Here is a 24474-nt window from a genome sequence, read left to right on the forward strand (position 1 = left end):
TCAATATATAAATCTATCGCTTGGGTACTTGAATAAGTTTGGTTACTGGTCTGGTACCTGTCTCCAAGCCTAACTTTAGTTCAGGATTCATGTAGAAGGAGACAACTGACTCCCTCAAATTGTCCACTGACATTCCCAAGTGCACTGTGGCATAAGCACACAGGCATGGGTGTGCAGGAGTGGACACTTGTGCACACACACACAATAAATGCAATTTTAAAAAATCCTTTGGGCCGGGCGTTGGTGGCGCACACCTTTAATCCCAGCACTCGGGAGGCAGAGGCAGGTGGATCTCTGTGAGTTCGAGACCAGCCTGGTCTACAAGAGCTAGTTCCAGGACAGCCTCCAAAGCCACAGAGAAACCCTGTAAGTTTGATATAAGACAGTATATAATACAAGTAAAGCAGAAAATTCTATCCAGTTTTCAGGAGTGACCTAGAATATTCATCCTTGAAGAAAGCCATCAAGTAGAGTATAGGACCGTGGCCAGGTGTTGGTGGCACACACCTTTAATCCCAGCACTCAGGAGGCAGAGGCAGGTGGATCTTTATGAGTTTGAAGCCAGCCTGGTCTACAGAGTGAGTGCAGGATAGGCTCCAGAGCTACACAGAGAAATCCTGTCTCTAAAAATCAAAACAAACAAACAACAACAACAAAAAAATTAGGACCACGGCCTTTGGCTTCTGAATCTCAATAGCTATCTAGGAAGTCTTCCCTGTTAGATCAATCAGCTCCTTTTTGAGATTCTTTTAAAGACAAATATGTAGGTGAGCATGGTGGGGAATGCCCATCTTCCTAGCTACTGAGGAGGCTGAAGTAGGAGGATCTCAAGTTCAAGGACAGTCTGGGAAACTTAATGAGAGTATCTCAAAATTATGTTTTGTTTGTTGTCATTCTTGTCATAATCTCCTCCCTCTTCTTCTTCCCCCCCCCCCCCAGCATCTTTCTGTGTAGCCGTGGCTGCCCTGGAACATGCTATTGCTATTTAGTTGTCCTGGAACTCAGAAATCTGACTGTTTTGCCTCTGTCTCCTAATACTTGGATTAAGGACCCCAGACCCCACCCAAAAAAGAAAATTATTATAGAATGCTTGTCTAGCATGTAGAGAAGTCCTGGGTTCAATCCTCAGTATTGGGGAGAGGAAAAACGTGATAAAAGTTAGATATGTAAGAATAAAAAAGAAATAAATTATAAATATATAGATTCCAATTACCTAAATGGCATTAGAATCTGATTTTAAGATTACATTTCTTTTATGTATACAAGTATTTCTTGTACATGTATGTCTGTGTACCACATGTTTTCCAGTGCCTTTGAGGCCAGGAGAGTGTATTGAAGCCTATGAAACTGGAGTCACAGATTGTTGTCAGTTGCCATGAATCTATATTTAGGGAAGGCCATAAAAAGCATGACTAATACTCAGTATTTTAAGGTTGTGGGGTTTTTGTTTGTTTTTTGGTTTTGTTGTTGTTGTTGTTGTTTTTGGGTTTTCGAGACAGGGTTTCTTTGTGGCTTTGGAGGCTGACCTGGAACTAGCTCTTGTAGACCAGGCTGACCTCGAACTCACAGAGATCCGCCTGCCTCTGCCTCCCGGGTACTGGGACTAAAGGTGTGCGCTACCACCGCCCAGCGTACTTTAGTTTTTTTGTTTGTTTGTTTGTTTTGTGTTTTGTTTCTTAAGAATTTTTTGTATGAATGTTTGGTTTGCATGTATGTGTGTCACGTGTATGCCTCATGCCTGTAGAAACCAGAAGAGGGCATTGGATCCCTGGAGTTGGAGTTGCAGATCATTTTGAGCTACCACTTGGATGCTGGGAATAGAACCTATGTCCTCTAAGAACAGTCTATACTCTTAACTCCTGAGCCATCTCTTCATCTTGATCATCAGAGGACATTAGAACCCTGGATTTTTTGGCTTTTTTCAAAAGCTGGGCCCATTCTGGTGTCACATAAGTATTGTCTGACTATGATAGGAATAGTGTTAACTGGAGGAAGGGTTTGTGTCGAAGGGTTGATATTGCTGTGGTGAAACACCATGACCAAAAGTAACTTGGGAAAGAAAGGTTTTGTTTCACCCACAATTCCATATAACAGTTGTCATCAAAACCAGTGAGAGCACGCAGGAACTTAAAAAGGGCAGGAACCTGGTTACAGGCAGAAGCGGATATAGAGGCCAGGGAGGGGTGCTGCTTGCTGGTTTGTTCCCTGTGACTTTCTCGGTCTGCTTTCTTACAGAACCCAGGACCACCAGCCTAGGGGTGGTACCACCTATAGTGAACTTGGCCCTCCCACATCATTCACAACTTATAAAAGTGCCCAGCAGGTTTGCCTGCAGTCTGATTTTATAGAAGTGTTTTCTCAAATGAGAAAATAGAGTAATCTCTCAGATGACTCTAGTTTGTGTCAACTTGACATAAAATTAGCTAGCCCAGTATGGAAAACTCTAGCCAGAGTACCTAAAATAATTTTGTGTTGGGAGTGCCCCTGTGTCTTTAAACCTGGACTTAAAACTCTGTCTTGGAAGCAGAGGTAGATGGTAGATCTCTAAGTTCAAGGTTAGCTTGGTCTACATAGTGAGTTACAGTTCTAGTATTTAACCCAATGTTCTTCCTGTATGTAGAGCAGCAGTTTTTCAATAGTTACGCTCATCACTAGTGATGTTGGTTTAAAAAAAAAAAAAAAAAAAAAGTATGTGTGTATAGTTAGTAGAAGGTAAAACAAAGCAGAGACAAAACTCTTTCAGATGCTAAACTGGTCTAGAAAAAAATCGATCAGCAGTTCAGAGCACTTGTTGCTCTTGTAGAGGACATGCGTTCAATTCTCTGTACCCACATAATGGTTTACAACTATCCATAACCCTGTTCTGACCTCCTCAAAAATCAGGCACCATGTGGTACACAGATACACATACTGGAAATACTCATAGAAGATTTATATTTTTTAAAAAGATTTTATTTATTATGTATACAACATTCTGTTTCCATGTGTATCTGCACACCAGAAGATGGCACCAGATCTCATAGTGGATGGTTATGAGCCACCATGTGGTTGCTGGGAATTGAACTCAGGACCTCTGGAAGAGCAGTCAGTGCTCTTAACCTCTGGGCCATCTCTCCAGCCCCGATTTATATTTTTTTAAGTTAAACTGAAAGAATTAGACATAAAGGGGGATGTGGGATCTAATGTTTTATTTGATTACTTTTTTTTTTTTTTTTTTTTTTTTTTGAGATGTTGACCTACCCAGATTAAGTATAGAGAAGGATCCAGGAAGGGAGATGATACTGATTAATGGAAAGTAGAGAACATTGATAGAGTGAGGTCTTGCAAAGGATTAAAAGTACATGTATTGGGATGAGTAATAATGATTTATAACTTTAGAGCTCAAGTTTATCACATATTATTGGGCCATCAGTAAATTAGATAAGTAAAAGATAGATTGATTCGTCTATGGGGCTAGGAATGTGGCTCAGTTTATCTAGCATGCCAGGACCTCTGAGTAGGATCCATAGCAGGGGTGTGGGAAAACTTCTCAGTCTCATAAATTAACCCAAATTTAAGTATTTTTTTCAAATTTCAGCTTTTGCTGATAGGAAAGGGTACAGGCCAATATTTGAATGTTCTTTCAAATACCTATGTAGTATTGTCTCAGCTTCAGATTTCAACAGACATTTTTGGGTGGTGGGGGTGGGGGTTTCGAGACAGGGTTTCTCTGTGGCTTTGGAGGCTGTCCTGGAACTACTCTTGTAGACCAGGCTGGTCTCGAACTCACAGCGATCCGCTTGCCTCTGCCACCAGATAAACAGACATATTTTAGAATTGTACAAAGAGGTTTTGTTTGGTTGGATGGTTGGTTTTTTTTTGTTTGTTTTGTTTTTCAAGACAGGGTTTCTCTGTGTAACAGCCCTGGCTGTCCTGACTTGCTCTGTAGACCAGGTTGTCCTCAAACTCACAGAGATCCACCTGCCTTTGCCTCCTGAGTGCTGAGATTAAAGGCATGTGCCACCACTACCTAGCTCAAAATGAAATCCTAACCATTAATATTATATCTCCCTTAATTGGTTGTGTTTTTTAAAAAAAATAGCAAGTTTCCTTTACCTAGTGTTAGACCCCCTCATGTAAAAAGTGAAGGTTATCTTCTGATCATTGTACATATTTTCAGTATATTCTATGGTTGTACACTTTATAGAATACGGGGTAATTTTTAAATTTTTTAGGACCCCCTGTTCCCCACCAGCTGCAATATTTTCAAGAGCAGGCCTTGCACCTTGCTTGGGCAACACAATAGAGCCAGTCCTGTTGGTAGAATTGTGGGTGAGCCATCCCCAAAGTTGTGAGCATGGAAGAAATGTCCTTATTACTTATCTGTCATGTGGCAGCATGGGCAGGAGAGAGATTCTCCCCCCCCCCCCCCCCCCCCGACACACACACATGCCTATCAATGTCTGAGGTAGGTGGGAGAGCTGGCCCTGAGACGATAAGAGCAGGATAACTGTCCCTGACCCTCATCAATTGCAGCACTTGTGATAGTGGCCCCTATGCCTCTGATACCCCAGGCAACATGGTAGAGCTGGCCTTGAAGGTGTAGGTTTTTAGAGAACCTATCCTGAGGATGTGATAGCAGGAGAACTGTCCCTGACTCTTCTCTTGCTCATTGCTGCAAGGTGCAAACTATCTAGGGAAAGTTCACCTTGATGGTGAGAACAAGGGAGAGTTAGTGGGCTGACCAACCCTGCAACTATCCAGGCCCAGAACCAGGATTATGTGTTGGGCCACCCAAACATCTACCCTTTCTGTGATCTGCTGGAGCATGAGATGGGACCATTCTTGCAGACCCAAAGCTGCAAGATTTCCACAGCACAGTGCAACAGCAAAATAACCCAAGAGGAGTTCCAGTGAGGGCCCACCATCGATAGTGTAGCAGAAACCAGAGGCCTCGAACCAGATCACTAACTCTCTACAGTCAACACTTGGAAGTAAAGATATATGGCTAAAGGGTTTACTGTGTGACTCACTGTGTCACACTATAGGTTCCATGATGAGATTGATTTTTTTTTCCTTCTCTTTTTCTTTTTTCCTTCTTTTTTGTCTTTAAATTTTGTTTTTATTTTATTTTATTTTTGGAGAGGAGATTGCAAGGGCAAAGGGCAGATACAAAGGGATGGGAAATGAATGGAATGGAGATGCATGGTGTGAAAGATACAAGGAATAAATAAAAAGAAAGTTAAGCAATTATATTAAGGGCTGGAGAGATGGCTCAGATGGTTAAGAACACTGGCTGCTCTTCCAGAGGTTGAGCTCACATGGTGGCTCACAACCATCTGTAATGAGATCTGGTGCCCTCTTCTGGTCACAGGAGCACATGTAGGCAGAACACTGTATACATAGTAAGTAAATAAATCTTTAAAAAAAAATTATATTAGGACTGGGGGTGTGGCTCAAGTATAATCATGAACTTGAGTGTCTAGGAGTGTCTTCAACATGAGAACTGACCAACCCCAGGTCTGGGGAAAGTCCTACACTTACAGTTCTATCTGGTTGGGGGAATGAGACAGGAAGACCATCTGAGCTCAGGAATTGGCAAAACCATGTCTAAAAAAAAAAAAAAAAAAAAAAAAAAAAAAAAAAAAAAGGTAGAAGCAGAAGGATCAGTAGCATAGCAAGGTTGAGGCTACCTAGGGCTATAGGAGACCCTGTCTCAAACAACAAAAAGTAAAAACAAAGGAAGGATGAAAATTAAAAACATTGAGAAAGCTTAGACTGAGTATTTGCTTAAGCTACCTACTTAACTCAAGACATGGTGGCACACAATTTTAATCCTAGCACTCTGGAGGCAGAAGGTGATCACTGAGTACAAGGTCAGCCTGATCTACATAGCAAGTTCTAGAACAGCCAGGGCTAAATAGACCTTGTCCCCCCCAAAACGAAACAAACTCTACATATTCTGTGTTGCCATTGTGGTATTGAATTTAGTGTCTGTTTTGAGATATGTTGTCACTCTGCCTGGTCTAGAAGTCAAATGTAGACTAGGCTGGCGTTGAATTTAGAGATCCACCTGCCTTCTGAATGTCAGGATTAAAGGCATGGGCCCTAACATTTGGCCTTTATTTTTGTTAATATTTGCTAAACTAGCATAATACAGAACCTGAAGTATAATGGATTAATTACAACAGAAGTTTCCCTCAGATCTCCTGGTGTAGTTAGATTACAGATTTAAGATTCCTTTTGATTTGTTGTTTCTCTTTCTCCCAAACTTTATCAAAGCAGCCCCCACTTTGATGACTAAATCTTAGTCCACTGCAAGGAGTGGAGGAAAGGGAGAAAACAGGAAGCCAAGCAGGTGATGAGAAAGATATACTCCCCACTTTTGCTCACGTTGCATTGGAGAAATTTTACTAGTTAAAAAGGGGAAAGCTGAGAAATGCAGTTTGAAACTAGCTAAATAAACTTCAATTACTAGTGAAGAATGTATTGTGCTGGGTGTGCTAGTGCACACCTTTTAATACCAGCATTTGGGAAGCAAAGGCACGCAGATCTCTGTAAATTGGGGGCCAGTTTGGTCTATATATTGAGTTCCAGGACAGCTAGGACTATACAATGAGACCTCTCTCAAACAAACAAAAAAAGTATAGAGACAACAGAAAAATCCAGATACCTGACAAATATTTCAGAACTTATTTGTCTTTAACTTGAGAAGGCACATTGAAATAGTAAGTTAAAAAGTTTTTGAAACAGGGTCTCATGTGGTAAGCCCAAGCTATCCTTGAACTTCTGATCTTCCCACTTCTGTCTCCCAAGTACTGGCAGATACTCTTGTTATAAATTCAGTATTCTTATAATTTATCAGATAATCTAAAAATCAATCTTAGTAAAACTACTATTGGATAGTGAGTATTTTTAAATAATGAGTTGCTTATTATAAAGTAATACTAACTAGATTTGTCCATTTAAAGTTGTTTATACACCACTCCTTTATTTCTAAATTTCTTCTAGTAAAAATGAGAGTGACCCTTTGTATGTAGTCTCCATCTTAATGAAAAAAAAATCCTCATAAAGTTTTTTGCCAAGACAAGATATAATTATGCCCTTAATAGTGGAGTTTAGGATAAAGAAGAAAATTATTAGCACTGGTGACTCTTCCTTCATTGAAGCTTCAAGAAATAAACATATGGGTTTTATTTTGTTCTTTTCATTTGCTTTTGGGTTTTTTTTGTTGTTGTTGTTGTTTGTTTTTGCTTTTTTTCTTAAGACAGTATCTCTATATGTAGCCCTGGCTATCCAAGAACTCCCTTGTATACCAGGTTGGCCTCATAGAGATCCTCTTGCCATGCTGGGATTAAAGACTTGTACTATATTCAGCCTAGAGTCCTGCACACACACACCCTTTTTTTTTCTTTCTTTGATACAGATGTCCCTAATAAATAACTCTGGTCATACTAGAACACACTAACTATGTAGACTAGGCTAACCTAGAGCTCACAAAGATCAAAGATCCACTAGTCTCTGCCTCTGCTGGGATTAAAGGGGTGTACTACCATGCCCAGCCTTCCAAATAAACTCTTAATAGGACCCAAAATTTATTACAAAGATGAAAGGCATCAATCTTTAACACCATCCTGGCTGTAAAAAAAAAAGGGGGGGGTGGAGGTAGAGGCAGGAGGATCCTGGCCTACTATAACTAGCTCTAGGACAACCAGGACTACATAGAGAGACCCTGTCTCAAAAACAAAACAAAACCCTGAATTTTTGTACACTTTAAGTATACAAAAAATTGCCCTGGTCACCTTGTTCCTCCTCATCTGGTTTTGAGGGGGTTTTGTTGTTGTCTGGTGAAATGCAACTTTGAATCCTTGTGCGTGAGAAATAGCTCTAAAGGAGAGGCCTGTTGCTACATAATAGCTTATTCTGCTGTGTAGGATATTTCAGTGCACTGCTAATTTGAACATTTTCTAAAAAACATTTGTTGTTGTTATTACTGTTTTGTTTTGCTTTGGTAACAGCAGATACTGTTGATGTTATTTCTGTTGTGCTGGCACAGACAAATTCAGGTGTTGGGAGTTAAGGATTGTGGCTGCTAAAAGTGGGCCATATGCTGTGACCTACATAATCTATTCCCACTAGTGCTGAGGACTGTTGACTCTTTATTTTTGAGCTTTTAGTTTACTCTTTGTCTGTTTTGAAGGCAGGGTTTCTCTGTTTAACAGCCCTGGCTGTCGTGGAACTCACAGAAATCCACCTGCCTCTGCTTCTCCAGTGCTAGTATTAAAGGCATGCACCACCACTACCCATTCCTACTTCACTCTTTTAAGGGAAGAAAATGGTCAGGCATGGTATCACACGCCTTTGAGGCAGAGGCTGGTGGAATTCAGTGTCTGCCTGGTCTACTATAATGAGACCCCATGTCTCAATAAATAAATTAATAAAGGGAGGAGCTGGGCACACACCTTTAATTCCAGCATTCAGGAGTCAGAGGCAGGAGGATCTCTGGGTTCAAGGCCAGCTTGATGTACAAAGAGTTCCAGGCCAGGCAGGGAGAGACCTGTCTGAAAAAAACAAACAACAAACAAACAAAACAAGCCCAGTGGTGGTGGCACACACCTTTAATCCCAACACTCCATAGGCAGAAATGAATAGATCTCTGAGTTTGAGGTCAGCCTGGTTTACAGAGCCAGTTCCAGGACTGCCAAGGCTACACAGATAAGGCTGCAACCCTGTTTTAACCCCCTCTTACACCCCCAAAATGGTACATTAGGAATATAAGCATCTCTTTTTCTGAGATTGGCAGAAACATATAAAACATCTCATATACTTTGTGAACTATGATATAAATAAGTGATGAATACACTCATTCAAAAGCAAAAATTTTTGGCACATCCCTGTAAATCCCAACATTCGGGGTAGGACTGCAGGCCAGCTTGGGCTACATAACAGATATCTGGCTATTCAGGAGTATGTTGCAAGAACTTATCTCTAAAAAAAAAGAAAAATATTACAAGTAAAGTGAGCCTTTTTAAGTGTAAATGAGTATGTGTGTGTTGAATGAATATATGTGTGGGCAGGTGTATGTGGAGACTAGAGTAGATCAGGTGTCTTGCTCTATCACTCTCTACCTTATTATTTTGAGACAGATCTTTGGTTAGACAGGTGGCTTAGAAGCCTCAGAGATCACCCTATGACTTGTTTTTGGGGCATGGGAGTTGGGTTCAAGACAGGGTTTCTCTGTGTAGCTCTTGACTGTCCTGAAACTCTCTGTAGTCCAGGCTGACCTTAACTCAGAGAGATTCGCCACCACTGCCTGACTGGAATAGTTATTATTAAAAGGAAAATTATGTAGAACTGTTTTGGTGGAAGGGTGTTGTTTTGGGTTTTTGTTGTTGTTGTTTTGGTTTTTGGATTTGAGTTTGGCTTTTTGTTTTGGGGTTTTTGTTGTTGGTTTTTGTTGTTGTTGTTGTTGTTGTTGTTGTTTTGGTTTGGTTTGGTTTGAGTGCTGGGATTAAAGGCCTGTACCACTACCACTGTTTTTTTTTTAAATCTACGCATGCACTTACACATGAATGGAATCTTTAATTTTTCAGATGATTTCTTTTATGTGCTTGAGTGTTTTGCCTGCTTGTATGTATGTACTTTATGTGCATGCCTAGGGAAGCCAGAAAAAGGCATTAGATCCCCCAGAACTGGAATTACAGACAGTTTTGAGCGGTCGTGTTAGTGCTGGAAACCAAACTTGGGCCCTTTGTAAGAGCAGCAAATGCTCTTAACTGCTAAACCATCTCTTCAGTTTTCATGAAAGGAACCTTTATTTGAAAAAGAATGACTAGGTATGGTAGAAGATTCCTATAATCCCAGCTTCTTATCTCTTTTCTTGTTCCTCTATTTGTTTCCAGGGGAAGACACTCTATCACTCTGTAACACAGCCTGGCCTGGAACTCACTGTATATATCTCCGAAGTTGGGTTCCTGAGTGCTGGGGATTATATGTGTGAGCTACCACACTCAGCCTTTTTTTTTTTTTTTTTTTTCCTTTTAGATGGAACTTCTTGACATTTGCCTCACAGACCACTTTGCTGTCTGAGCTATTAGGCACATTAGAAAAAGCAAGAGCTTGCAATTAGAAAGGGCCACATATATACAAATGCCCCCACATAATAAAGGATACATTTGGAGGTTGGAGAGATGGCTCAGAGGTTAAGAGCACTGACTGCTCTTCCAGAGGACCTGAGTTCAATTCCCAGCAACCACATGGTGGCTCACAACCATCCATTATGAGATCTGGTGCCCTCTTCTGGTGTGCAGATATACATGGAAGCAGAATGTTGTATACATAATAAATAAAATCTTTAAAAAATAAAATAAAATAAAGGATACATGTATCAGGACAAGGCAACCAAGTAGCTACTAAAGCTTAATGGTTTGCACTGGCTAAAACATTTTCTTTCACTTTATAGTCTTAGGAGGCACTGTGGTAAACCAAAAGGGAAAACTTTTCCCAGAGGAATTCAAAGTAGGGAAAAATTAGAATAAGGTGAACATTTACTTTGTAAAGATTTTTGAAAAATTTTATGTGTATGGGTTTTGCCTGCTTGTGTGCCTGTGTACCACATGCATGCTTAGTGCCTTGAGAAGTCAGAAGAAGTCAAGCTGTTTAATTACGTGGAACTGAAGTTACCCTTGAACATTTATTTTTTAAAGTACCTATCAGGTCTACTTGGAGCATGAGAGTTTAGAATAAGGATGAGAATGTTTATTGTTGGGGTTAGAGAGATGACTTAGCAGTTAAAAGCACTTGCTGAAAAGCCTGAGGTGGTGGCACAATCCTTTAATCCCAGCACTTGGGAGGCAGAGGCAGGTGGATCTCTGAGTTCAAGAGCAGCCTGGTCTGCAGAGTTCCAGAACCACCAGGACTATGCAGAGAAAAAAAAAAAAAAAAAAAAAAAAAAAAAAGTACTTGCTGCTCTTGCTAAAGATCTGAGTTTGATTCCCAGCACCCATGGTGGCTCACAGCCATTGATAACACCAGTTTGAGAGGATGCTGTCCTCTTTTGACCTCCAAGGCACCAAGAGTGAAAATGCATGATGCACAAACATGAATGCAAAACATTCATACAATAAAATTTTAGTGAGATGTTTCCTGTTTTCAGCCATCTCTTTAAAAATCCAAACAGAATTAAGAGGGGAAAGGGAGCTGGGCGTTGGTGGCGCACGCCTTTAATCCCAGCACTTGGGAGGCAGAGGCAGGTGGATCTCTGTGAGTTTGAGACCAGCCTGGTCTACAAGAGCTAGTTCCAGGTCAGCCTCCAAAGCCACACAGAGAAACCCTGTTTCGAAAAACCAAAAAAAAAAAAAAAAAAAAAAAGAGGGGAAAGAGGAGGTCTGCAGCCACTTGAAGAATGATGCTTTTATCTTTATGCCATTCAGCTCTGGAGTAAGCTTCAAGTGAAGCCTTTACCTTTACTTAAAGCCATTAGAAGGAAAATGTCTAAGAGGAAAACCTCATATTTCTTGAGTAACTAACCACTCTTCTTTTTCTTTTTTTCAGTGAACGAGATAATTGGGAGAGACATGTCCCAGATTTCTGTTTCCCAAGGCCCAGAGGTGAGCAGAGACGATCCTCTCCCACGTCCTAACTCCCCAAATTTAGGAAGATCTGATGGGCTCTAACAGTGCTCACTGCAGCTTTGTGCCCACTACCTGCTTCTCTTGGACTTTGGGTTTCCAGCCAGACTTCAGAACTGTTCCAGGAGTTGGACTCACTGTGGGAAAAGCAGCATTCCTCCACCTCAAGCCTTGGGCAGATTTTATAAAAGAACAGGAACAGCATAGGCTGTTTAAGCTGTGGGAAAATGAGCTTTTCTTTTTATATATATATATATTTAAATAGGATACTTTTATATGATGGGTGCTTTGAGTGTGAATGCAGCAGGCTCTCTATTTCAGAGGTGCTGCTTTTGCAGGTGACCTGGTTGCATAGCTAGGATTAGTAATTTGTACTGCTTTCTGGTCATTTGAAGAGCCCTTTAGTCTTGATATTTTTAAAATATGAAATTTTGATAAAACCTTCCAGAGGCAGACAAAAAAAATTATCCTAAGCCCACACTTAGACCTCAGAAACTTAGCATGCGTCCTGAAGCCTTTCATAGATTCATAGGAAATAAAGCCAAATATAGCTCATACTCTTTATAAAAAGTACAATGTTAGGTAAATTGAAAAGAGACCATTCCATCATTGAAGTGTTGGAATATGAATACATTCCAAAGCATAGTGTTTTTGTAACTTTAGATCGTCATCAAACAGTCTCTCCACTAGCTCCATGTTAAAGCTGTTTTCTTCCCTCAGGTAAAGGGTAAAATGGTCATTTGTAAGGTGAATTTCAAAGGTAGGATTTTAGCTTGGGTAGTTGTTTTCTCAAATGGAAGCATCTGCCTCGAGTCTGTAGTCTATGAAACCAGTCTCCTAATTGTTTAGACTTTGCAGTTTTAACTCCTGGAGTCAGGCCAGTAGTGTCTAGAGCTAAGTATGAATGAGGTGTGTACTAGGAGTTGCAGAGAAAGTGCAGGACTCAAGATGAGAAGGCTTTAGGTTCACAATGGCATGGAAGACTTATCTCCTGTTCTGTTTACAGCCGCAATGATTCTATCCCATGGTGTCCTGACTGTATGACCTAAAAAACAGCCTTTTCTCCAGGCTTTGAGGCACATCCAAAAATGAGGTGGTGTCATAGACCTGTCCTTCCACACCAAAGACACCCTGGTGCTGCTGCTGGTGAGGCTTATGTCCAAGGCAGGGGCCAGCAGAAACTCCAGCCTGCTGTCTACCAAAGGAGGTACCCTATTTGGGTACTGTTCCCAAACCCTGCCTTTACCCATCCCTTTTACAGTCCCTGAATTTTATAGTATGTTTTCAAATGAAATATTGTACTTTCATTTATTCAGGAAGCAAATTGAGTGCCTACAAGTGAGACACTGTGCTGTACTGGCTGAAGACATGGGCTGTTAATCTAGAGGATTGTGACCTTTGATGGTAGGGCTTTCTTTACTAAGGCTACATCAGGCCTAAGCAGGGTCTGGTCTATTGCCCACCAACTCTAGTGAGCAGGGTAAGACATACTGATTCAGGATAAGGGAAGTATGTTTATTTTTAACATGTTTTAAATTTCTCCCCTCAAACTAGTTAGAAAATACTTTGTCAAAAAATTGCTCTGTCTACTCTTAGAGCTGGATCTTTTCCAAATTTCTCTGAAAGTGAGTTTTGTATCAATGAGTGTGGATATTGAGATTTGCTTTAGGGCCCATGGTTGGTAGCCCACAGCTTCATCTACAGGGCATTGGCCTTTCAGGTGAATTTGCAGAGACTTGGCCAAATTTGCTTCTACCCTCTTTTCCCTGGGGCAGCTGCCTCATGTGGGGTCACTGAAAGACCCTTTGAGGGTGCTGCTTTGCTGCCTTTAAGAATAAAAGCCTCTATCATCCAGAGTTGCTATGCACCAAATTTTGATGCCTTTTAAATACCTTGATTGCCTGTAGCATTAGAAATGCTTTCCTATTTAAAACAGTTTAGATTTTAAAATAGAGCTTTGTATTGTATGTAATGGTTTTATATTAGCTTTGTATAAGCTTTCATGTAAGAGTCATATTTTTTGCCTTTGTAGATAAAGATTTAAATTTTTGTGCAAAATAGTGTTGGTAAAGCACACATCCATTGGACTATGCAAATTGATTTTTAGTAGCAGCACTGAGCAACTGGGCATTTACTAGCACATACCCTTTTCTCTCACCTGTATTAGACCTTGGGTTGAGGAATGAAGGAGCAGCCTTCTGTTTACTAGAGATGTGAGAAACATGGCTGAAAACATTAAAATGAGATGTTTGGGTTCACATGTGGTGCTGCTGCCCTGGCTACAACCCATCACCACCCAGGACCAGCCAGTATCACCAGACCTCTGCTGGGCCTAGCTGAGACGCCCAGTTTTTAATATGTAGAACATACGGTCATCTTCAAGGCTCAAATGGGCCCAAGTTGAAACCATGTGTTTTATAGAATGGATGTTTATGTGAAGAAGTTGGTTCTCAGTTATGTTTACAGCACTTGGAATTGTGTTTTCTTGTACATTTTATATTTTAAAATCTTTTATAGGAGTGCAGTGCTCCTTACACAAATACAAAGGGAAGATGAGCCAGCAGTTCAGGCTCCTCCTCAGTTACAGTGCTGAAATAATAAACAGTGACGATCAATAGTATCCTTGAAATCTGAGTTTTTCTCCATCTGGGGCTGGTGTGGAAACCTTTGGGCCAGAGCTAAGAACTCTGTGGCTTCTTAAAAGTCCACATGGTCAGGAACTTACGGAGAAGATAGAGGTCAAAATTTCTTCTGGGACCAGTTCTGCATCCTTTAATGGGTGCAAAGGACATGCCACAGTGTTTGCTGAGGTCTTCCAAGGTGTTGCAAGAAAACAAGAAAACATTGACAAAGTCCCCTTAAGTTCAGCCTGAGTGCTACCTGCCCTCTGGTGTTCTCTGGGGATATTGCAGCAGCACAATCTAGAATAGCTTAGGTTAGCCTTGGCTTGACTAAAATTGACTATGTAGATTAGACTGGATTTGAACTTGAGGGAGTCCTCCTCCCTCTTCTTCCTGAGTGCTGGGTTATAGGCATGAACTATCTCATCCAGCTGGTTTTGCCATCCGAAGCTCCTTGGGTTTGGCTGGAGAGGACTTATTTGTGGCCACTCCTGACGCTTTGTTTCTGAGGTCCAGGTATCCTGAGAATGGATGCTGACTTGCTGCCTTCCTTCCTCCCAGAAGGATAGGGAAAGTAGAGAGTTGGGGGTCTCAGGCTCAGGTGGACTCTTAATTCTCCCAAGAGTCATAAATATCAACGCAGGCCTGCTGTGCACCCTTTGAGGGCTAAGGACACATCAAAGGCTTCCTGGGTGTCATACCTTCAGAAATAGAGCAACCTCATTATAACCCCAGTCCTGCCTGTAAGGTAGCCATCATCTTTAGGATAAGCAGGCAGAGAAACAGGGTATATGGGAGGAAGGAGAGTGGTGCTGAGCTTGATCTTTTCCAGGTGCCTTTGAGAGCTTTGACAAGCCAGAAAGAAGCCACTGGATTGAGGGTGCTCTGGACTCAGGAAAGGCTTGTTAGCTGAGGATATCAGCTCAGTCTGCTTCCTGGTTTCCTCGTCTACAAACACACCCACTCCTTGGGGGCTTGTAACACAGTGCGAGGTGGGTCACCAATAGGCATCAGAGTGGTGTAGTCATCAGGAGCCAGCTGCAGAAGTGACACAGATTTAGGGGATCGAGCTCCAGGCTCAGCTAGGCCCTCAGGCCCTCCCAGCCACACAGTCTCACCTGGTAAGCTTGGAAGACACTAAGGAGATCCTTCATACCAGCTGTATATGGGACCCCCTGCATTCGAACCAGAGCTCCTGGCTGTGACAGCATTGAGGTGGGAGTAGAGGCCAAGGCAGTAGGAGGTGTGGTGAGGTAGCCCACAGTAGTGGGAGAGACTGGGGGGCTAGGGTAGGGAGACAGTAATTTAATCAAATATCCCAACTGTAGCCTAGACCAAGCCCATCCTCTCCTGTCTCTCTACAGTGATATCTCTAGTCTGTCAGCCCACACCTGTAACCCTTGCTATCTCAAAATGATGTCCTGATTTCTAACCGATCTTGGGTTATCTGGGCCAGAAATGTATCAGGACCCTTCCAAATGGCGACAGTAGGTCTGTGAACCAGTCCCAGTAGCAAGTACCTGGGGTAGTAGGCTGTGTAGTTCATGTACAGTTGAGTGGCTGGCCCTGGGTAGTAGGCAAGAGGAGCAGGGGTAGCAGGTACCCTGGCAGTTGGAAGCAGTGCAGATGAAGGATATAGTGCTGTCGTCTCTGTGGGAATGAGGGCTGGGGTGGCTTGGAAGGTGGCATAGGTAGGTGGGGAGAGGCCTACAGACAAGTAAAGAGCACATTTATAGAGAGCCCACAATTTCCCTGGATAGCACAACTAGAATGGAATGTTGTGGCTTGCAACACCTTGGCTCCCACATGCCTCCTCCTCTAACCCATGAAGCACTCACAGGGTAGTTTGCAGGGTGGAGGGGACATGCCACTTCGGCTCAAGGAACCCCCCATCAGCACACGGCTCATCTCCTCTGTGGAACAAGGGACTACTTCCACATAGCGTTCTTTCATCACCTTCTTGTGGCAACGCTGGGCAGCAGCCAGAGCACGCTCGGATGACATCATCTGGATGAAGGCATCACCAGATGGCCGGCCCTGTGCACACCACCTTGTAAGCAGTTTGCCCCACAGAAAAACACCTTACTTGTAACACCTTTCTTACCCAGTGCAGGTGCCCTTTCTAGCAGTAGTCTTTACCTGCTGGTTGAGCACCATATGCACACCATGAGGTCGAATATCAGCTGCTGCTTCTCCTAGAAAACTCAGAATGTCTTCAATGGTGGCTGTGTAAGGCAGGCCTCGAAGGCGTACACAGTCCCTCCCAGTCCCTCCTGCCAGTGGAAAGGGAATGGGCAGCAACGGAGCAGTCAGTGTGGGAAGGAGTGGACTGGTTGCATAGCGGTTTAGGACCTAGTAAGAAAGGCATCAGGTTTATCACACTATGTAGGGACCCAAGGGACACCCTGAAGCAGCAGCACATTGGGACATGGGGAGCCTTGAGTGCTCACCTGCTGCACCTCAGCTGCAGTGCTCCTGAAGAGTTCAATGTATCGCTTACCCAGCATGCCTTTGTGCCTGCGCAGAGCAGCCTGTGCCTGTTCCTCACAGGCAAAGAGAGCAAAGGCATCTCCAGTTGGCCTGCCATCAGGGTGGCGTACAAAGAGCAACCCATCAGCTCCCCCAGTCACTGGGCACTCTGGCCCCAGGAAGCCTAGAACATCTGTTGGCCCAGCTGAAAAAGGGAGTCCCCGCAGCCTCAGGATCACTTGATCTTCCCGGGACAGGAAACGAGCCACCTCTAGTGATGTACCTAGGTTGGAAGAACAGGAGTTGCTTGCTGGTTTAATCCTTGTAACATGCACCCACAGGGGGCCCAAGAAGCCAAGAGAGGTGGGAAATGGGATATAGATCAAGACACAATAGAACTAGGGCCTTCTGTGGGCACACTCACCCCCCGCGATCTTCACAAATTCCTCCCCTGTGGCTTTGTATACCTGTGGAAATAGAAAGCAGCCCATAGGTCTCCGTCCTTACTCAGGTTTGCCCTGTTCCACTTCTAGCCCAAAGCCCCACCTCAATATAGCGGACACCCATGTGGTGCTTGTGTCTCTGCAGCGCTAGGTCCCGCTGCTCGCTGTCCTCGAATCGGATGAGGGCCTCGCCATTTCTGCGGCCCTGGGCGTTGAGACAGAGTGCTACACCACCCCTGTGGAGCCAGTGTTGTTAGTGCCTCCTGGGTAGCCTTGCCCTCTTTTCCCTCCCATCCTGCCACACCCACCTGGCAATGTTGAGCCCTTTGAAGAATCGAGCCACATCCTGGTCTGATGACTGCCAGGGCAACCCACGGGCCCGTACTACAGTCTCATTGTCCACCACATCAGCCTTGCTGCTGTGGGGGCAGGGCACAGGATCAGTGCTGTCCAAATGTTGTCACCCCCACCCCTGCTCCCACACTCACCAAGGCCCTGTTTCATATTTCTGCTTTACCACCTCTGGCTTCGAAAACAACTGACCTGAGAGGAGATGGCATGGGGGTCAGCAGGGTCTGGTGGAGGAAGTCTCCCCACCAAGCTCTGCAAAAATAGGACAGGTGAGGGAATTGAGGAGGTGATAGAGGGGTTTCCACCTTGTGTTCTCTTAGAGAAGGTCACAAGTCTGCAAAAGGACTGAGGAATAGGCTTTCACCCAACGCTGACAGTAGGTAATAAGCTGTGCAAAAGTCTTACCATTGGGCCCTTCAAGTAGGTGGAGAATAACAGCTACCATAGTCTTCACTTCCCAGACGCCAAAGTCATCTTCTGTTGCATCTGTTTCTAGTCCCAAGTCTGCAGGCAGAGAAATGACAACTAGGATCCGGGTCCATACACCCTACATCACCCCCAAACATCCACAGAATCCTAGCAAACACTAGTTATGGCCCAGCTTATACGTGCAACTACAGGTCCTCAGACCAAACACAGACTTGCCCACATTCCAAATGTATCCCAGCATAGATGCAGACATGGATACCCTAAAGGACAAGGCCAAAAACATAGACTTGCCTACATTAATATAACCCATACAGCAGCATGCACATGCTTAGGCAGATAGCCACCCCTCCACCTTAATTCTGCTGGGTCACAGGTACCCTGTGCCATGGTGCCCACTGTGAGGTCCCTGGCGGGGCAGGTGTTTGGGTGCTGCATATGGAACTCTCTGCGGAGGTCGTAGAAGGAGAAGAAGGTGTCCGGGAGCACCAGGTTCTGGGAGCACATGGGGATAGGATGAAAAGGTGAACTAAAGTGTCCTGTCCATCCCAACAACAGGGATCTTGCAAACCCAGCCACCCATACCTTCCTCAATGTCATACCTTCCTGGAGGCCTCAGGGTGCAGAACCTGTCGCAACAGCTGCTGCCCATCAGTGCAGAGCATATGGGGGCCCCCGCCCAGCAGAGCCACATCCCTGCTCACCAGCTGTGAGAACTGGGGACAGGGAGTGGAGACTCAGACATAGATTCACAGCTAGGCAGGCTGAAACTGGGGGTAGGAGGGAGGGACTCTGGCTGCAAAGCTGGTTTAGCAGGATGTTCAGCCCTACCCTGCCTGGGAAGTAGAAGGCCTTACTCTATATCCCAGGCTCCTAATCCCCACCCCTGCCCTAGTCCACTGTCACCTCCTCTAGGCCAAAGGAGAACAGTCACACATAACCCAAGCCCCCATCAAGCACACTCCAGGAGTCTGGAGTAGCGCCAGAGCAAACACCTGGTGGAGTGAGGCAAGCAGGTGGAGAGGGGAGGGGCAAAGCAGGTTAAACCTGTCCTGGACCAGGCACCACCCTCAGACAGGTGGGGGGGGGCTCACACCTGCCTGAGGGCCAAGAGGCTCATGGTCAATGGCAGCCCCGCCCCTTGGTCTGACCAACCCAGGAACAGAGAAACACCAAGGACAGAGCTTCATACTTGGACACTAGCGGCAGCCTGAGCTTTGACCCACACCCTATCGACCAACTGGCACTGAACTATTTGCTCATAGAGGAGGTGGCACTCTGATGGCTGCCAGCACGCTCCTGCATTTCCCCTGCCAATTCTTTGTCACTTTTCAGCCTAAGGCTGGACAGAGCAAGGCACCCAGATTTTCTCCAGCACCTTCCCAGGTGAGCGATAGGTTAGGCCTGAAGCCCTTCTGTAACATGTTCAGATTCAGCATCTTTGTCTTCTCATTAAGAGTTGGAAGAGGAAAAAAACCTATGCTTCTAAGGGACTTAGACTCATTACAACTCCACCATAGGGTGAGTGCAGCAGAGCAGACGGAAAAATCCACTTGACCTGGATTTGGGGGGTAGGCATGCCCCTAGGCCTTTGCGCTCAGCAGGCAGGTAGCCCCCAGATAGAGTACGGACAGCACCCACTCCTGGCCAGTCGGCTGGGACAGGCCTAAACCAGCAGCCCTCACCTAGCGGCGTCTGCCCCTGAGGCAGACACCGCCCGACGCCCCCGCTCCAGCCGCTCCCGAAAGGGTAGGCAGCGGGGACCTGTGATCTAGGACCAAACTTGAGCCCCTTGACCCTATTTCTGAGTCGTCTGGACCTCGCTCCTCTGCTAGCAGGGGAGGGGGCAGACGAAGGGACCTCTGCGGTGGATCCTTCAGCCGCTATTGCCATCCCCTCAACAGGAGTGGGTGCCTGTAAAGGTCGGAAAGTAAGGTGCCTCTGGGAATGGCCTAGCACGCGCTCACACGGTAGCCGCTCAAAAGTTTCAAACAAGACCCTGACCTACCGTCCGTGCCAGTGGGTCACGGCGCTCCAGACTGTGCCTCCCGCCTCCCCCACCCCCGGGAGAGACAGCGCCTTTATCACCCCGATTTTCCACTACCCACGCGGGCCCCCACGCTCACCTGCTGCAGCACCTTGTCCAGGGACTCCGCCCGCGCTAGGCTGTCTGCGCTGAGGCCGCTCGCCTCGCGGCACTGTGGACTCAGTGCAGCCGCCTCAGCGCGAACCAGCGACTTGTGCAGCGTCCCCACCTAAGAGCAGCAAGGGTAGCCGGATGAGCCACTGTGCCTCACGCGCCTCGAAGCGCCCTGAGGGGCCCCGCCAGCTTTTCCCACCCTACCTGTCGGCTGCGCGGCTCCACCACTTGCCAAACTAGGAGGATTAAGTCGGTCTCGTCCGAGCCTAGGTCTGGCCCCAGCGCACCAGCAGTGGCCCCGAACAAAACGACCAGCGACTGGGGCCCTGGGCAGGGGTCTGTGGCAGAGTCTACTGCGGGATCTGGGCCCGGGGGTGGGGGTGGGGGCGGTGGTGGAGTCATGGCCGCAGAGGAAGGGGGCGCTCGGCCACACACACGCGGATGGACGAGGCGCACGCACGCACCGACCGACGGCAGACAGACGAGCTTGGGCGGGATCCGGTGTGTTGGGGGCGGCACCTGCGGCGGGGCTGTTACAGTGGGAGCTGCAGAGACCCGCCCGCGGTGCCCTTTGGGGCTGGGCGGCGCGGCTGCTGGTCCCAGCCTACTCTGGCGAGTTACCTGCTGCCCCCAGTGCCACGTGATCGGGGCGGCCCCGGGAACCTCGTGGGAGGGCCAGAACCCTGCCCGGGAGGCGAGTGCTCACTTCAGCCTTGGTGTGCGCTAGGAGGCTCAAGTCCCACCTCTTGGTGAGGTCCAGCAGGACTCCAGGGACGAACCCATTATTTCTCCTGCTTCCTCTCCAGCAGGCAATGAGTCCTCCGCAAAAGAATGTGCAGGACTAGAGGCCTTTCCCATTCCGCGAGGGTCACGCGGGACCTGTGGAAGCCACCAAGAGTCAATCTAGGGGCTGTAGGGGGTCACGACGTCCGGCTTGGGGGGCGTTGATGGAAGTCACAAAGTGTCCAAAGCCGACAGCGCTACCACGTATCCCCTGGAAGCTGGTGGGAGAGAGGCTGGGGAAAGGGAGGGCAGCAAAGATCAAGGGTTCGTAGAGCTGTGGGCGGTCACTAGAAATCACAGGGAAGGACGTGTCTATACAGGTCAGCCTTGAGCTGCGTCGGCAAAGTGCCGGCAGTGCAAAGCGCCATCCTTGGTGCAAGGGAAGAACACACCTCTCTTCAAACCCGAGAGAACTGCTTCGTGAGTGAGGTTGAGTCAGATAAATGGTCGGGGCCTGGAAATTCAGCCTACCTACCTCACTTGGGGGTTGCCTGTTTGCTTTCGTCTTTCTTGGATGATAGACGTGCGATCTGGAGATTGAAAGCACTCTGGCAGGGACTGGATAGCGGTTGAGTTGTGTACAAGCGCGCAGGCTACAAAGTGTGCATCCCAACCCAGTTCAGACTAGTCCCATTCACCCCACGGTGAGACGCTCTTATATTGTTTCCAGCCCGCCCTGTGCGCTCCGGATAGTTTTCCTTCTACTCAGCAGTAACTAGTAATCTGGCGAGAGGAAAGAGCTACAGCCTGGCGTGGGACTTAGGAGATGAAGGATGCCAAAGCCAAGACTTGAAGAAGAACTTAGTGTGTTTGGTAAAGCGGGGAGCTACATATGAGTCTTTGATAAAAAGCAGCTCAGAACCCGGGAGCATCCCCAATTCATGCCTAAGGAAGGGGTGCAGAGCCAGGGAACCAACCTAGAGTGGATAGTGTGGCTCCCGGGTTTTCCTACACAGTAGCGCGGGAACACAATGACAAGATACTGCGGAAGGTGGCTGGTGGGCTCACTCTGCAATCCCTATCCGGGCGGCTCACCGGGAGCCATCCCCTAAGCCCCGCCCCCGACGATAAGCCTGGAATGTTAAATATTTGCTCTAGGAACCCAGAGAAACCTTGAGGTAAAGCCCCTCCCATTCCGGAGTGCGCCTGCGTTAGTTCAGACTTTCCGGTAGGACACTCCCTTCCCACTAGTTCCTTCTACCCGCCTCCCCTCACCCCTCGTCCTGATTACTTAAACATTAAGGCCTGCAACGCTACCGTCTCCAGTTCTGTGGGGCAGAGCCCCGCGTCCCTACACGGCTATACCGGTGCTCTCGGTATAGTCTCTACCCACAACATCCCAGCAAGGCCTTTCCCTTCATTCAACTTGTAGACCTCGATTCCCGATTCTCCGGAAACTGTGGGATGCCTGGCTGTCCTGAGTCCACTGGAAAGAAGCATTAGTGCCCGGGTTCCCCCTAGGTGAAACATAGTACTGACAGACTAAGAGATTCCTTTCAACTACGGTTCGCTCATCCGGTTTTTCCTCATAGTAAAACTATTCCAGACCTTTAAAGTCGTTGTGTTTTGTGCTTGTGTGTAAGATGCCTGCATGCCTCAGCGCTTGTGTGGAGGTCAGAGGACTAGTGTAAGTTGCTTCTCTCCTTTCACGAGATGAATCCTGGACATGGAACTCAAGCAAGCTATCTTACCACCCCTGTTTTGTTTTTTGAGACCGAATCCCATGTGCCCATGTACTGGCTAAATAGCAGAGGATGATACTGTAAATCTCATTTTCCTGCCTTCACTTCCCAAGTGCTTCGGAAACCAGCCAAAAGTGCCTCTGCACTCAAAAGGCAGAAGCCGAGAATGGCTGCAAAGATCCAAGCTAGCTTGGTCTACTTTGCAAGTTCCAGGTCATAAATCAACAAACAAAGCCAATAAGATTAGTAGCTGAGTGTGGGCTTACATTTACCACACACAAGAGGTTAAGACAGGAGCTCCTTTCCAGGCCACCCTGAGCTACATAAAATAGATAATTTTAAAAATTAGTTATTTAGCCAGGCAGTGGAGATGCATACCTTTAATCCCAGCATTCGAGAGGCAGAGACAGGAAGATCTCTGAGTCTGAGTACAGCCTGGCCTATAGAATGAATTATAAGTCAGCCAGGGCTAAACAGAGAAGCCCTATCTCAAAATACAAATAAAGTTATTTATAGCCAAGTGTGGTAGTGAATGCCTAAATCCCAACAGAAACAGGTGGATCTCTGTGAGTTCAAGGCCAGCCTGGTCTAGGACGGCCAGAGCTGCATAGAGAACCTTGTCTTAAAACAAACAAATCAAATAATGATGGGTCCTAGATCACCCTATCATTTAATAAGCAACTTTGCTCCTTACCCTCCCCATGAAGCCAATTTAGAAATAAGAGTCTTGATTCTATAGAGATGGCCCAGGACCCAGGTTCAATTCCCAACACTCACATGGCAGCACACAACTGTTGACTCCAATTCCAAGATACCCAATACCTTCAGACAGTTATAAATGCAGGCAAAACACTATTGTAGCCTTTGCTAGTCTGGAACTCACTATATAGACCAGGCTGTCATCAGACTCACAGAAATCTGCCTGCCTCTTCCTTCCCAGTGTTGGGATTAAAGGTGTATATCACCGTGCCTGACTGCTTCCTTCCTTTCCTTTTTTTTTTTTTTTTTTTTTTTTTTTTCGAGAGATTCTCTGTGTAGCTTTTTAGCCTATCCTGGCACAGGCTGGCCTCAAACTCACAGAGATGGGCCTGCCTCTGCCTCCCAAGTCCTTTCCTTTTTTAAAATAAATAATTTATTTTTATTTTAAGTGCATTGTTGTTTTGCCTGAATGTATGTCTGTGTGAGGGTGTCTGAAGGCCTGAAACTGGAGTTACAGACAGCTGCCATGTGGGAATTGAACCCAAGTCTTCTGTAAGAACAGCCTGGGCTCTTAAACACTGATCCATCTCCTCTTTCTTTTCGTTTTTTTTTATTTAATGTGTGTGAATGTTTTGCCTGTGTGTGTGTGTGTGTGTGTGTGTGTGTGTGTGTGTGTGTATGTTCTATGTGCATGCCTGGTGCTTACAGAGATCAGAAGGTGTCAGATTCCCTGGAATTGGAGTTACCCATGACTGTGAGACACTGGTGGGTGCTGGGGATTGAATCAAGTGCTCTAAATTACTGACCAGCTCTCCTGTCCCCGCTTTTGCTTTCTATACCAGCATTGGTAAGTTCCTGGACAACAGATCCTTTTCAGTGGTGCCTTTTCCTCGAAGCCCACCTCTGCTCTTCCAGGATATTTTCACTTCTCAAGAGTACCTCCAACTGTAGTAGGGATCCCCTATACAGTCTGAGATTTCTGTACTGATGAGGGTCCCAGCCACAGTAAATCCCCACTCCTCTGCTTGTTTGTAGGGTGATTGATGAATGAATGAATTAATGAGAGGTGGGGTACTGAACAGAGGTAGTAAGTAAATGCTGTCCCAAATTGCATTCTAGAAAGGAGGGAGCATGTTTCAACAGTGTGCACACAAGGCTCTTCAAAAAGATATAGTGTGTCCACTCACACACGGGGGTGGGAGTGGGTGGGGGAGTGGGTTGAGGGGGGTGTTGGTGAAACGTTTATGCTAA

At 45.8% G+C, this 24474-nt stretch overlaps 2 protein-coding genes across 8 annotated transcripts in view; one reads left to right on the plus strand and one right to left on the minus strand.

The window, feature by feature from the left end:
- Window positions 1-14229, plus strand: part of Nfatc3 (nuclear factor of activated T cells 3) — an 84809-nt gene extending 70580 nt beyond the window's left edge. For 4 of the 6 annotated variants that reach the window (XR_004769273.1, XM_027405891.2, XM_027405892.2 and 1 more), the window contains 2 exons: window positions 11533-11588; window positions 12616-14229. Coding sequence is in view for 4 of the 6 variants with exons in the window: in XM_027405891.2 (XP_027261692.1) it covers window positions 11533-11588; window positions 12616-12653 (94 nt within the window). In the remaining 2 variants the exon portion in view is untranslated. Of the gene's footprint in view, window positions 1-11532 lie in introns of all 6 variants that reach the window. The other 2 variants (XM_027405894.2, XM_027405893.2) reach the window with 2 other exon arrangements.
- Esrp2 (epithelial splicing regulatory protein 2) lies at window positions 14085-21960 on the minus strand. 2 transcript variants are annotated; one of them, XM_027405896.2, is made up of 15 exons: window positions 20264-21960; window positions 20046-20174; window positions 18522-18635; window positions 18300-18414; window positions 17899-17997; window positions 17631-17685; window positions 17451-17561; window positions 17246-17378; window positions 17124-17166; window positions 16681-16982; window positions 16370-16582; window positions 16069-16267; window positions 15751-15937; window positions 15349-15514; window positions 14085-15268 (listed from the first exon to the last, which is right to left on the minus strand). In XM_027405896.2, exons 1-15 carry the CDS (start codon window positions 20459-20461, stop codon window positions 15179-15181), a joined length of 2154 nt encoding a protein of 717 aa, XP_027261697.1. In that variant the 5' UTR covers window positions 20462-21960; the 3' UTR covers window positions 14085-15178. The 2 variants fall into 2 exon arrangements, with proteins under 2 accessions (XP_027261697.1, XP_027261699.1); XM_027405898.2 differs by having other exon boundaries at window positions 17451-17588.
- Window positions 21961-24474: the final 2514 nt, after the last annotated feature.

Source organism: Cricetulus griseus, chromosome 3 (assembly GCF_003668045.3).
Source record: "Cricetulus griseus strain 17A/GY chromosome 3, alternate assembly CriGri-PICRH-1.0, whole genome shotgun sequence".
NCBI lineage: Eukaryota > Metazoa > Chordata > Mammalia > Rodentia > Cricetidae > Cricetulus > Cricetulus griseus.

Excerpts from the sequence above, each read along its gene's own strand:
- Esrp2 (XM_027405898.2), bottom strand. The coding sequence starts at position 20,461 with ATGACTCCACCACCGCCCCCACCCCCACCCCCGGGCCCAGATCCCGCA. Across the intron at positions 18,636-20,045 it reads TGGACAAGGTGCTGCAGCAG|TTCTCACAGCTGGTGAGCAG; the intron begins GTGAGCGTGGGG and ends CCCTGTCCCCAG. Across the intron at positions 17,998-18,299 it reads AGTGGGCACCATGGCACAGG|ACTTGGGACTAGAAACAGAT; the intron begins GTACCTGTGACC and ends CTCTGCCTGCAG.